This window comes from Podarcis erhardii (assembly GCF_964252035.2).
Source record: "Podarcis erhardii genome assembly, chromosome: 9".
Lineage (NCBI taxonomy): Eukaryota > Metazoa > Chordata > Lepidosauria > Squamata > Lacertidae > Podarcis > Podarcis erhardii.
The window spans coordinates 69,690,700-69,703,430 of NC_138512.1; the positions used below are offsets into that span (position 1 = coordinate 69,690,700).

General features: G+C 46.7%; 1 protein-coding gene across 2 annotated transcripts in view; it reads right to left on the reverse strand.

The window, feature by feature from the left end:
• FRAS1 (Fraser extracellular matrix complex subunit 1) overlaps window positions 1-12,731 on the reverse strand; it is a 384,087-nt gene that overhangs the window by 162,162 nt on the left and 209,194 nt on the right. For both annotated transcript variants that reach the window (XM_081876572.1, XM_081876571.1), the window contains exon 19: window positions 11,865-12,008. In XM_081876572.1, coding sequence (XP_081732698.1) covers window positions 11,865-12,008 — 144 coding nt within the window. The remainder of the gene's footprint in view (window positions 1-11,864; window positions 12,009-12,731) is intronic.

Genomic DNA, 12,731 nt, shown 5'->3' on the forward strand with positions numbered 1-12,731 from the left:
CGGGTCTACCATGAATAAAGTGGGACGCGGGTGGCGCTGTGGGTTAAACCACAGAGCTTAGGACTTGCTGATCGGAAGGTTGGCGGTTCGAATCCCCGTGACGGGGTGAGCTTCCGTTGCTCAGTCCCTGCTCCTGTCAACCTAGCAGTTCAAAAGCACATCAAAGTGCAAGTAGATCAATAGATACCGCTCCGGTGGGAAGGTAAACAGTGTTTCCATGCACTGCTTTGGTTTGCCAGAAGCGGCTTAGTCATGCTGGCCACATGACCTGGAAGCTGTACGCAGGCTCCCTCAGCCAATAAAGCGAGATGAGTGTCGCAACCCCAGGGTCAGTCACAACTGGACCTAATGGTCAGGGGTCCCTTTACCTTTACCTTACCATTAATTACCATCCCACTAAGAGTGCACAAGATATGACTTGTGCAACATTCTTCCACTTGTTACAAAGTTCCATTTGGATTCTTCCAGGTGTCTGGAATATATGTAAGGAGGCAGGCAAATGAGGAGTGGCAGAATGACACTGGTGGGGCAGTGCCCCACATGCGTTAATGGACGAGCCTATGCTATGCAATTTGTCTTGGTTTCCCTTCTGCAACTATTACCATTCCTCAGCAATTCCCACCCGCAAGTTTTTCAGAAACATCCTGCCAATTAAATTTACTTGCGCTAATTGGTTCACGTAGCCCAGAGTCTCCTTTAAACCTGAGGAACTGCCACCCACTCTGAAAGATAATGATAGTTGCCTTTCTCGTAGCCGTAACTCTCTCTCTTTGCCACCGGCTTCCTCGCTGCAATTAATTTGCAATTGGCAAACAATTTCCCTTCAAGGTATTGAAAGGAGTCATATTTGGCTTTGAGTTCCCTTGAAGTCCCAAATACATTGTTCCACCTCAAGGGTCTGAAGGAAAATTCTCGATTAACAAGCAGCATTGATGGATGGGAAGATAGCTACGAAAACATTATTATGAAAGCAGAGTTCTTGTGGGGGTTTCCCCCCCCCTTAAAAAAAAAGAACCTTATAATAGTTTCTGTGGTATAATTTAATGCTTTCGGTTGCATGGTTTCATGTGACAGCTACTTGTTAACCCATGATTAATAACCTCTGAAGGCAAATTCACATGGTGACATTTCAATAAGTGTTGAAGAGATTGAGGTGCGGCAACAGCACAGACAGAGACAAGCCATTCATTACGGGAGAAAAAAGCAACTTTCCTTGACAAGCCAAGTCAAACCCTTTGAGCTCTCAAGGAACCAAATAATATATGCAAATTATGCCGCTTGTGGCAATATATGATTATTCCAATCGATCAGGTTTCAGTAATTAGGCGGCGGGAACAAATGACCGAACTTTATGAACTGCGAGGGGAGAAGAGGTGAAAGTTTCACTCAGGGTCACACAAGTCAACAAATCCCTGGATAGGTGTTTGCTTCAAGGCTAATATAACCATTATGCTACATATAGAATATAGAATAATAGTCCCAGGAAGCTATCAGTTATATGGGCCAATTGCCTGAACACCTCATTTTGCTTTCTGTGCTTTTATTTATTTATTTATTTATATTTATTAAACTTGCATTTCCGAGCTCCCAGACCATTCTTTTTAATTAAACATCCCTTTGCCACCAGCCGCCTCTCCTTTCCCTTTCTTCCTTAGTCTGCTGCCTGAGCTTATCTGCCTTTTTCTTTTTCTCCTCCTACTCAAGAATCCCTTCTTTGAGTCAAGCTTTCCTTCTGCCTCTTTCTCATTTGATTATTCACTGCTGCCCAAGTCTGTCTCTCGCCCAGGTTCAGGGAGAGGGGACCAAAGGAATACTACCAGTCTCCACCCAAATAACAGCCTGGACACTGAATTCTGCACCAACTGCACTTTAGGGACTGTCTTCAAAGGAAGCTCCCCCCAAAACGAATTATGCACATAGCGTGAATGTGTACTGTTCTGCTGCCCATCCTTTTTGGGTCACAGGCCCTTGGTGCCACAAACTCATCCTCAGCACCCCCTACTCTACCCTATAAAACGCATTATTCAGAATAGCGGTTTGCACGACCCACTAAAGAAGAGAACGATACAATACAATTCAAAGCAGTAACCATTCATTGCACCTTTATTCAAAATCCAATTAAAACTGTTTAGTTGAATGGATTCAACAAAATTGATGAACTTCATCCAGTGATACCAGCTATTCAAAGTCTGATTGTTATTTACCCCTCCAGCACCCCTCTGCTGTCCTCTCTCCTCCTAGTACCCTGCTAGGTAATTCCCCCAAGGCGTGGTACCACCCACTTTGGGATCCAACGTTCTAGGTTCATCAAGTCCAGCATCCTAGTTGGTGGCCATCTTTGTCATCTTGGACCTCCTGTTTCCCCCAACTGCTGGCTGCCAAAACTGTTCAGTGGGCTGCTGATGGTGGCCTGTGCTATAAACCACAGGTGGGAAACCTGTAGCCCTCAAAATGTTTGAGGAACACAACTCTTCACCATCCCAGGACAAAGTGGTCATGCTGGCTGGGGCTGATCTGAGCTGGAACCCAACAACATTTGGTGCACACCAGGTTGGAGATGGCTGCACTGTCATGTCTAGGGATGGCGAAACGTGTCCTTTGTGGTTTTCCTTAGTTCCTCGCATTTCCAGCTTTAAGTCTATATTCCAGATCAGTTTGAGATTTTTTTTATTTTGATTCTCATGAAAATTTATCCACATTTTTAATTAACTTGTTTATTGATACATATTCATAGATATATGAAAAAATACATACCAATTACCAAGTATCTTTTTATAATATACTAAGATAAGACAGCCACTTGGGTCTAAAAGAGAACAAAGTCAGAAGAAAAACAAGGAAGGGGGAGACCTGAAAAGAAGAGATATGAAAAAACTACAGAAAGATAGAAAAGAGAAAAAGGACTTCTGGCTCTCTGTCCTGCAGCTACATATAATATTCATTCATTAAAATCCAACCATTCTACCGACTATAAACCAGCATTTTAAAAAAATCTTCAAATCCCGATATTACAAGTGAAAGAGAAAATTCATCAGCATCTTAAGTGCTAATTTCTCCTAAAATTCAGATTTTTGTATGCTTTCCTCCAAATGTAATGTATAAAGGTAAAGGACCCCTGACCATTAGGTCCAGTTGCGGACAACTCTGGTGTTGCGGTGCTCATCTGACTTTACTGGCTGAGGGAGCCGGCATTTGTCCACAGACAGCTTCCGGGTCATGTGGCCAGCATGACTAAGCCACTATTGGCAAAACCAGAGTAGCGCATGGAAACGTTTACCTTCCTGCCGGAGTGGTACCTATTTATCTACTTGCACTTTGACGTGCTTTCGAACTGCTAGGTTGGCAGGAGCAGGGACCGAACAATGGGAGCTCACTCTGTTGCAGGGATTCAAACTGCCAGCCTTCTGATCGGCAAGCCCTAGGCTCTGTGATTTAGATCACAGCGCCACGCGCGTCCCAATGTAATGGATACTGGTGTGCTATTTTCATGAACGTATGTACTCCCCCCCCCCCCAGTATGTGCATTTTTGTACACTTCGCTTGGCTAGAGAATGGCATTGCAAAAATCAGAGAAGTGCAGATTTCAAAGTGTGGTCATGTAGCATTTTGGAAACTGCAAATTAGGAAGGTCTGCCTTTATTTGAACCCAAATCCTCCCACATCCCTAATCCTGCCCCTCCATAACTCATCTTTTTCCGTAGGTGAACACAGCTCAAACTATACAGTCTGTCCTCACAAGGAAGGTATGCCATCCCTTTCATTGTACAGTGGTACCCCAAGTTAAGTACTTAATTCGCTCCGGAGCTCCGTTCTTAACCTGAAACTGTTCTTAACCTGAAGCACCACTTTAGCTAATGGGGCCTCCTGCTGCTGCCGTGCCAACAGAGCACGATTTCTGTTCTCATCCTGAAGCAAAGTTCTTAACCCGAGGTACTATTTCTGGATTAGCGGAGTCTTTAACCTGAAGCGTCTGTAACCCGAAGTACCACTGTATTGCCTGCCCTTTCTTCTTCTACAGATACAAACTACAGCTGCTGCACCCTCCGTGGCTATATGAAAGACAATGTCAGTCATTCTGGCAGCTCTGGCCCTCTTTCCTTGGAGTCTCGCCTGCAAAGCCGACCACTTGTAGAAAACTCGGGAGGGATTTGCTGATAAGCGTTGCTGCGAATTCTTGCTGAAAATACTTGTGGAGAATTCGGGGGGGGGGAGGGTGTTCCTTACTGAGAAGTCAAGGATGGGAGACTGGAGGAAGGGGCAGATGGAAACCAGGCTGAATTATGCCAAATGATAAGGCTATCTTTCATAATAAAGCTGCAGACAAGCAGAAGCGTGTGTGCTGTGGGGTGGGGGAGAGGGGGACATAAAATAGTTTCCATCCCCAGTGTCTTCCCTCCTGAGCCATTGATGCTTTACGTCCCCTGTAACCTTTGTTGCAGGGCCAGCCCTACCACTGGGCGTTGGTGCTCTACATCCCTTGTCAAGCTTGGTTGCAAGGCCAGCCCTACTGTCGTGGTCCGGTCGAAGTTCCTGCTGGGGACGTTGGGACTGGGGGCAAGATGGCGGGGGTGGGAGGGGGAATGGGAGGCCAGAAGCCAGGACTCAGAAAGTCGAGGGTCCGAGGATCAAGAAGCAAGGAGTCATGAAGTCAGGGACCCGAGGGTCGGGAAGCAAGGAGTCACGAAGTCAGGGACCCGAGGGTCAGGAAGCAAGGAGTCATGAAGTCAGGGGTCCGAGGATCAAGAAGCAAGGAGTCATGAAGTCAGGGACCCGAGGGTCGGGAAGCAAGGAGTCACGAAGTCAGGGGTCCGAGGGTCAGGAAGCAAGGAGTCATGAAGTCAGGGGTCCGAGGATCAAGAAGCAAGGGGTCACAAAGTCAGGGGTCCGAGAGTCAGGAAGCAAGGAGTCATGAAGTCAGGGGTCCGAGGATGAAGAAGCAAGGAGTCATGAAGTCAGGGGTCCGAGGATGAAGAAGCAAGGAGTCATGAAGTCAGGGGTCCGAGGATGAAGAAGCAAGGAGTCATGAAGTCAGGGGTCCGAGGGTCAGGAAGCAAGGAGTCATGAAGTCAGGGGTCCGAGGGTCAGGAAGCAAGGAGTCACGAAGTCAGGGGTCCAAGGATCAAGAAGCAAGGAGTCACAAAGTCAAGGGTCCGAGGAGCAAGGAGTCAAGGAGTCGAACGCAGCAAGGCAGGGAACGTGTTGCTGTGGCAAAGAGCCAAAGGGAAAATGCTGACCTTATATCCCTTCCTGGCTCTTGCCACCAGGTGCTGTGAGTTACCAATCGGCCTCACCTGCGAGGCCGCGTCTTGCCTCTTCAGAACAAACTTAGGAAGGCCCCAGTCCTGCAGAGTCCTATTGGTCACAGGGCCTGGCTCCTGCATGCACACCTGACACCTACCATTAGGCAGAGAGAGCACCTCCTCTGTTCTGTTCCCCCAGGATGTTCCCATTCTCCTGAGCCACTGCCCTTGTGGCAATCGTAGAATCATAGAATTGAGGAGCTGGATGGGAGCATGAGGGTAATGGAGTCCAACCCCCTAGAATGCTGGAATCTCAGCTTAAGCATCCATAACAGGTGGCCACCCAAGTTCTGCTTAAAAACCTCCAAGGAAGGAGAGTTCACCACCTCCCAAGGGAGTCCATTCTACTGCCTAACAGCTCTTATCGTCAGAAAGTTCTCCTGAATGTTTAGTCAGAATCTCCTTTCTTATAACGTGAAGCCATTGGTTCAGGTCTTACCCTCCAGAGCAGGAGAAATCAAGCTTACTCCATCTTCCATGTGACAGCCCTTCAGATATTTGAAGACAGCTATCCTATCTCCTCTCAGTCTCCTCTTTTCCAGGCTAAACATACTCAACTCCTTCAACCATTCCTCATAAGGCTTGGTTTCCAGACTCTTGGTCATCTTGGTCGCCCTCCTCTGCACATGTTCCAAGTGTGAAAAAGGCTGTAGACATAGCGCCTGCCCTCAAAACAGGAGTGGACAGACAGACTTATGAGTAGTCAGACATTTTCTGCACCTCCTTGGTGGGTAGGTGGGGAAACTTGTTGGAGCAGTTTTGCGGGTCCATGCACCCTTGAAACCCTTGTTGGTCGTTTTTGCTCATGAACATTGGGCCCTTGCTCCTAAACAGGACTTATTCCCTCAAACCTTTCACCTTGCAAAAGCTCCTGAATGGTATTCAGCTCTTTCCGAGTCTGTACAGTGGAACCTCGGGTTAAGAACTTAATTCGTTCTGGGGGTCTGTTCTTAACCCGAAACTGTTCTTAACCTGAAGCACCACTTTAGCTAATGGGGCCTCCTGCTGCCGCCACAGCACGATTTCTGTTCTCATCCTGAAGCAAAGTTCTTAACCCGAGGTACTATTTCTGGGTTGGCGGAGTCTGTAACCTGAAGCGTCTGTAACCCGAGGTACCACTGTGCCATTATTTTGTTCTGATGAAGTGTTACTTCCTTACTTATAAGTAACCTTGAGCCACCCATGCCTGCAATTTATTCTTAGTCTGGTTTGGTCCTCAGTATTGTCCACTCTGACAAGAATCGGCTAACCTAGGGCTTCAGGTAGCTGCTATCCTTCAGCTGGTGATATCGGGAATGGACGCAAATGCCTTCTGCATGCAAGTTGTGGCCTCCACCGCCAAGCCATGGCCCCCTCCCCAACTACAGGCCCTTCCCTCCTTTAGATCCTCTAATGAAAAAGTTGCAGAATTCATCTGGGTACAAATACTTCGCCCTTGTTTTATCTACACCGATCTCTTCATTCCTAGCCTCAGCTGCAAGGAGACGAAGCAATAACTCTGTTGTGGGTGGAAAACAAATAAGCCGTGGAAAAAATTACTTCTCGAGATCAAAGAAATAAGTCTTTTGGCTCAAAAGACGCAGGAGAACTGTTGCGAAGGGGAGTCGGGATGATGAACTTGAGAATGATACCATTTAAATCTTTTCACATTTCCCCCCCTTTTTTCGGATCCATTATCTTTCTTGGAAGCTTCGAGTGCTGGCATAAGCTCTGCAACTGTTATCTTTCCTTTGATAAGCTAAAAAAAATGGCCGCGGTAAAGCTCTGAAGTGACTGGAACGGTTCCCAGGCAGTGTTTATGCTTGTCCTCCCGATAGATTAAAATGTGATTAATCTCCCTTAAATAGGTAAATGCAATTAGCCACTTCTGACAACGGTTTCACAGGGGCGCACAGGGCCCACTGGGCCCAATCCACTAGGAAAGATATCCTGCATGAGTCCCGATGAAACAGCGAAGCTCTTGGGCAGCTGGCGTTTGGGGCCACAGTGAATTCTTCCTACGAAAGAATCAACTCCTTTATTTCCAGTGCTCAGAGTGCAAGTGCAAAAAAAGGCATCACACACAAACACACCGCGGCGGCAGCCTTTGGGGAACTGCAATGCTTGCAGAAGTATATATATATACATAAATCTTAATATTGGAGGTGAGCAGAAAGAGATTAATGAGGATTGTGCATGCTCAGTGGCCACAGAATCCTGAATCGCCGTTGTGGAGGTGGTGATGTGGAATGGAAAATCGGGAGGAGAAAATAATTAAAATACATCAGAACACATTCAGCAACAAGAATAAAGCTGCAGCTGGTGTGCCGGCTGAGACCCTACTTGCCTGCCTGTGCTCCGTCTGGCCAGAGTGGGGCATGCTCTGGTTATCTCTCACTTGGACTACTGCAATGCACTCTCCGTGGGGCTACCCTTGAAGGCGAGAGCCAGTGTGGTGTAACAGTTAGAGGTGTTGGACTAGGACCTAGGAGAGCAGGGTTCGAATTCCCACTCAGCCAGGAAGCTCACTGGGTGACCTTGGGCCAGTCACCCTCTCTTAGCTTAACCTACCTCACAGGGTTGCTGTGAGGGTGAAATGGGGAGGAGAACCATGTACAGTGGTACCTCGGGTTACAGACATTTCAGGTTACAGACGCTTCAGGTTACAGACTGCGCTAACCCAGAAATAGTACCTCGGGTTAAGAACTTTGCTTCAGGATGAACACAGAAATCGTGCAGTGGCAGCGAGAGGCCCCATTAGCTAAAGTGGTACCTCAGGATAAGAACAGTTTCAGGTTAAGAACGGACCTCCGGAACGAATTAAGTTCTTAACCTGAGGTACCACTGTACACCACACCTTGAGATAATGGTGGTATATAAATGTAATAAAGAAGAAGACTCATGAACTACAATTAATTCAAACTGGTGACTGGAAGTAGTCACCGGGACCAAATAACCCTGGTCCTAAAAGATCTACATTGGTTCCCAGCACGTTTCCGAGCACCACAGTGTTGGTGCTGACCTTTAAAGCCCTAAATGGTCTTGGCCTTGTATACCTGAGGGAGTGTCTCTGCCCCCATCATCCAGCCCAGACACTGAGGTCCAGCTCTGAGGGCCTTCTGGCAGTTCCCTCATTGTGAGAAGTGAAGTTACAGGGAACCAGGCAGAGGGCCTTCTCGGTGGTGGCACCCGCCCTGTGGAACACCCTCCCACCAGATGTCAACGAGATCAACAACTATATGACTTTTAGAAGGTATCTGAAGGCAGCCCTGTATAGGGAAGTTTTTAATGTTTGATGCTTCACTGTGGTTTTATAATTTTGGGGGAAGCTGCCCAGAGTGGTTGGGGCAACCCAGTCAGATGGACGGCATACAAATAATCAGTTATTACAGTGGCACCTCGGGTTACAGACGTTTCAGGTTACAGACTCCGCTAACCCAGAAATAGTACCTCGGGTTAAGAACTTTGCTTCAGGATGAGAACAGAAATTGCGTGGCGGCGGCACAGCGGCAGCGAAAGTGGTACCTCAGGTTAAGAACAGTTTCAGGTTAAGAACGGACCTCCAGAACGAATTAAGTTCTTAACCCGAGGTACCACTGTATTATAAATATTATTAGTAGGACAGATTGCCCTGATAAAAGCCCAGTATCAGCACTGCCTGCACCTTAAGGTGGATCCACACCATAGATTTAAAGCCCTCTGAACTGCAGCATTTAACTTCCAAATATTTGATCTGTCTCTCACCACCCTTCTCTCTTGGCATAGACTTCATACATCACTCAACGCTCTGCCAATATACCACTGAGGATCCCTTTCTGAAAGTCTCTCCATATAACGAAAAACTCACACTTGATTCAAACCTAATCAAATTCATCTCACAGGAGACTGGTGGCAATAGACTCAGCCATACATTTTTAAAATGGTATTTATTTGGGTTTGCAGTTCAGCCTATCCCATTAAAAACTCTTTTTAAGGCGGGAGGGGGGAGTGTTTGAAAACCATACATGCAAAGGAGGCCAGTTAAAAATTAAATAAAAACTACGACCAAGCACATTAGTATTAACCAAAATGCAACCCAAATAAAATGGCCTTTCAGAGTTTCCGAAAGAAATTCACAGCTGAGCTATTCAATAAGGTTAGGAAAATTGCAAAGTACACTCTTCCCCAGTCTCTACTATTTGCTAGTTAGGGAAGTGCCAATATGTTGGCATATAAACATTTTTGGCACGGGTTTTCTGGGAGATAAAATATATCCTGACATACACACTTTTGCTTATCTTGTTTGTAGCCCTCAGCACCTCTCCAAATTTGCTTGCTCTTACCTGCTGCTTCAAGACTATTTTGGGTTGTTTTACCTCCTACTTCCTGGAAAGGTGTTCTGAGTCAATCAGGGATCAGACCTCAATCATTACGACATTACGGCACTCCACAACCCATCAGATTTGAGCATGTAACAAAGCCAATTCAGAACAAGAGCAGGAAGAATCGCCTTCACTCAGAACAGGCTTCTTGACAAGGCCAAGCAGCCAAATCAGATTGGAGTAAACGTTGAAGGGGAATAATTTTTCCTCAGAGAAAAGTCTCCTCAAGAGAGGGAGGCATTTGGCTGGGTTGTAAACAAGTTTGAGGAAAACATGCACATCTCTTTTGGTCTCAGAACCCCACACCAGTAGGCTTCACAGCACAAGATCCCTGCGTGTAGAAAACTGGCATGTCAGAGAGAAAGTTCTAACTTTGACCCACGAGGGAGAAACTAAATATTCCAGTCTACTTTGCCTGCGCAAGCATTTATAGTCTGAATGGAAGCAGTGCCATAGGAATTTCACCATGTGCTTTTCCCCTAAATGCCTAAAATGGCTCTGACACTAGGACTTTGGGAAGCCTCCAGAGATTCTAGCACAGAGAAGGCCTCCTAACACACCGTTTTCGACTTTACCATGTCAACTCGATAGGAGGCTTCACGTCAACTTGTCCATGGCCATAGCTGATGGCTCTGCAAAAATGCACCCCTTTGCGAGCTTATTACGAGGTCTTGCTGAATACCCATCACAGAGACCATGAGGCCTGGGAATTGCCCTGTGGTGAGCTGGTTCAGGACTTGCCAATCTACAAATTAGACCAAGAGATGCACCCCCTGCTATTCATCATGGCAAGGAGAGGGCCAGCCTGGTCAAATCCAATGAGATAAGATGAGAAGGTGAAGAGATTGCTTCCCCATCTCCCGGCATGAAAAGACATTGTTCCAGTTGCCAGTTACCTGGCACTGCAGAGTTGAAGGAAGGTATACTCTGGCTTCAGCAACCAGCCAGGTGGCCCTTATGCCCTTGGGAGACAGAAGCCCCTGCCACCCTGGAAGAACACCATGGCAAAGAGATGATCAATCTGGCCCCATCTGTTAGGCAAAGGAGCAGCAGCAGGAAGCTTGCGGCCCACCCAGCCCGCAATACCTGCCAGAAAGAACAACCGCCTTCAACCGGCAGAACAGAAAGGAGGCACACTTTGTTCCCTTTAATTGGGCGTGTGCGCGCGCACACACACACAAAATTTACAATCTGTTGGAAGCTACCTTGATGATCAATGGGTCAAAAGACAGGATATAAATCTGCTAAACATAAACAAATAAATCAAAACACTGTAATCTAATGTTTAGATTGGGCTGGCAGTGTGCTAGGTGTTGTCTTCATGGGTCAGCTGAATGGCACGGCTGTTGCTTGCTGATTTTTTAAAAGGCAACCTTCATGGTGCAGTGCCCAGAGCGTAGGTCAAGGGAACCTGGATGCAAACCGACATTCAGCCACAAAGCTTTAGTGAGGAGCCTCGGACAAGGCACAACATCCAAGACTAATGCACTGCAGGGAGCTGTTAATAATAATGATGTATTATTATTATTATTATTATTATTATTATTATTATTATTATTATTGCAGTAGTATCCTGCCATTTTCCCAAGTTGGCATTCAAGGCAGCTTACAACATTACAAAATGCAAAGTAGCTTAAAACAAACTAATTAAAAACAATAACTAAAATACATCAGAACACATTCAGATCAGCGACAAAAATGCAGTTTGCCCTGATAGCAGCCCAGGTGCACATCATATATTTAAAGCACATCCTCTGCATATTTAAAGCATGTGACTTTCCCTCCCCCAAAGAATCCTGGGAACTGTAGTTTCACTCTCACAGAACCGTAATTCCCATCAACCTTAACCGACTACATTTCCAATATATATTTTTTGGCGGGGTGTCATATGCTTTAAATGCTCATTGAATGTGCTTTACATGTATGGCATTGATCTCCTTTCTGTTTTCAAGGGCCTCTCTCTGAATAGGAAGGTCTCAGCCTGCTGGCAGAAGGGTAACATAAAGGGAGCCGATCTAAGCTCTTTTCGGAGGTGATTCCACAATATGGGGGCAGCCATTGAAAAGGCTCTGCCTCATGTGCCACCACCACCCAGGTTTCTGATATTGATGGAGAAAAGGTTCACTCAACACCCTGAACTCCCTTGGGAAAGACATAGCACGAATGTGGAAGACAGAAAAGCAAGAAACAGCACTGGAGACAGTAATGTTCCTCTTGCACTTACCAACACAGTAGCCCACCAGATTGAGGTATTGTTCCGCCTTGCAGGGAGTCCTGCACCTTCCTTTGGCCTGAGTGGCGTGAGGGAGGCAGGTGGCGCAGTCCGCATCCGACGGCCCATGGCATGTCTTGCAAGAGGGATGGCACACTGGGTGGCAGCAAAGAAGACAGAGAGCTCTGCTAAGACAACCCACGTGTTCGACAAAGGCAAAGAAACATTGACTTCATGGCTGGCAAAGAAGTACGTGACTAGGAACACATGTGTGTCTAATGCACACATAGCGACGTACATGTACAAAGAGCGAAAAGGAACAGATGTTTCCCTGAGCTGCAGCATTGATGAGGGAGTTCTGCCGCGGAAGTGTGACATTCAAGTGCATTCTGCACAATGGATGTACATCATATACAAAAGCGAGAGCAGCAGCTGTTCGTGGAAAGGCGAGTTGTCCTACTGGGAAGCATCTGGGGCTATTGTCAGGGCAGGGTTAACTCTCATGCAAAGAGGGTTACAGAGCTGGGTCTCGGCCATATCCTAGCTACCTGGAGCTTCTTCCCTTCAGCTCCTTGTGCCACAGATCGAAATGCAACCATCTGTTGCGTACATATGGGCTCAGATCTTCTACGTACCCATAAGAGAGAGCGCCGGCTGCATGAAGAACTCTCCTGTGGCCAGATAATAACTAACTTCAATAGACTCTTCCCCCTGTATCTCATTGCAATGTTTCCTCCTCCATAAACTTCAGAGCCTGTAACAGGCTCTAAATGAAAAACAATAACCCAATACACTGCAACAAGAGGTTTATCTCGCCTGTCGGCTCGTGGCAAATAAGACTGTCCTCAGGCCACCCGAAACATCGGCGGCGTATTTCCC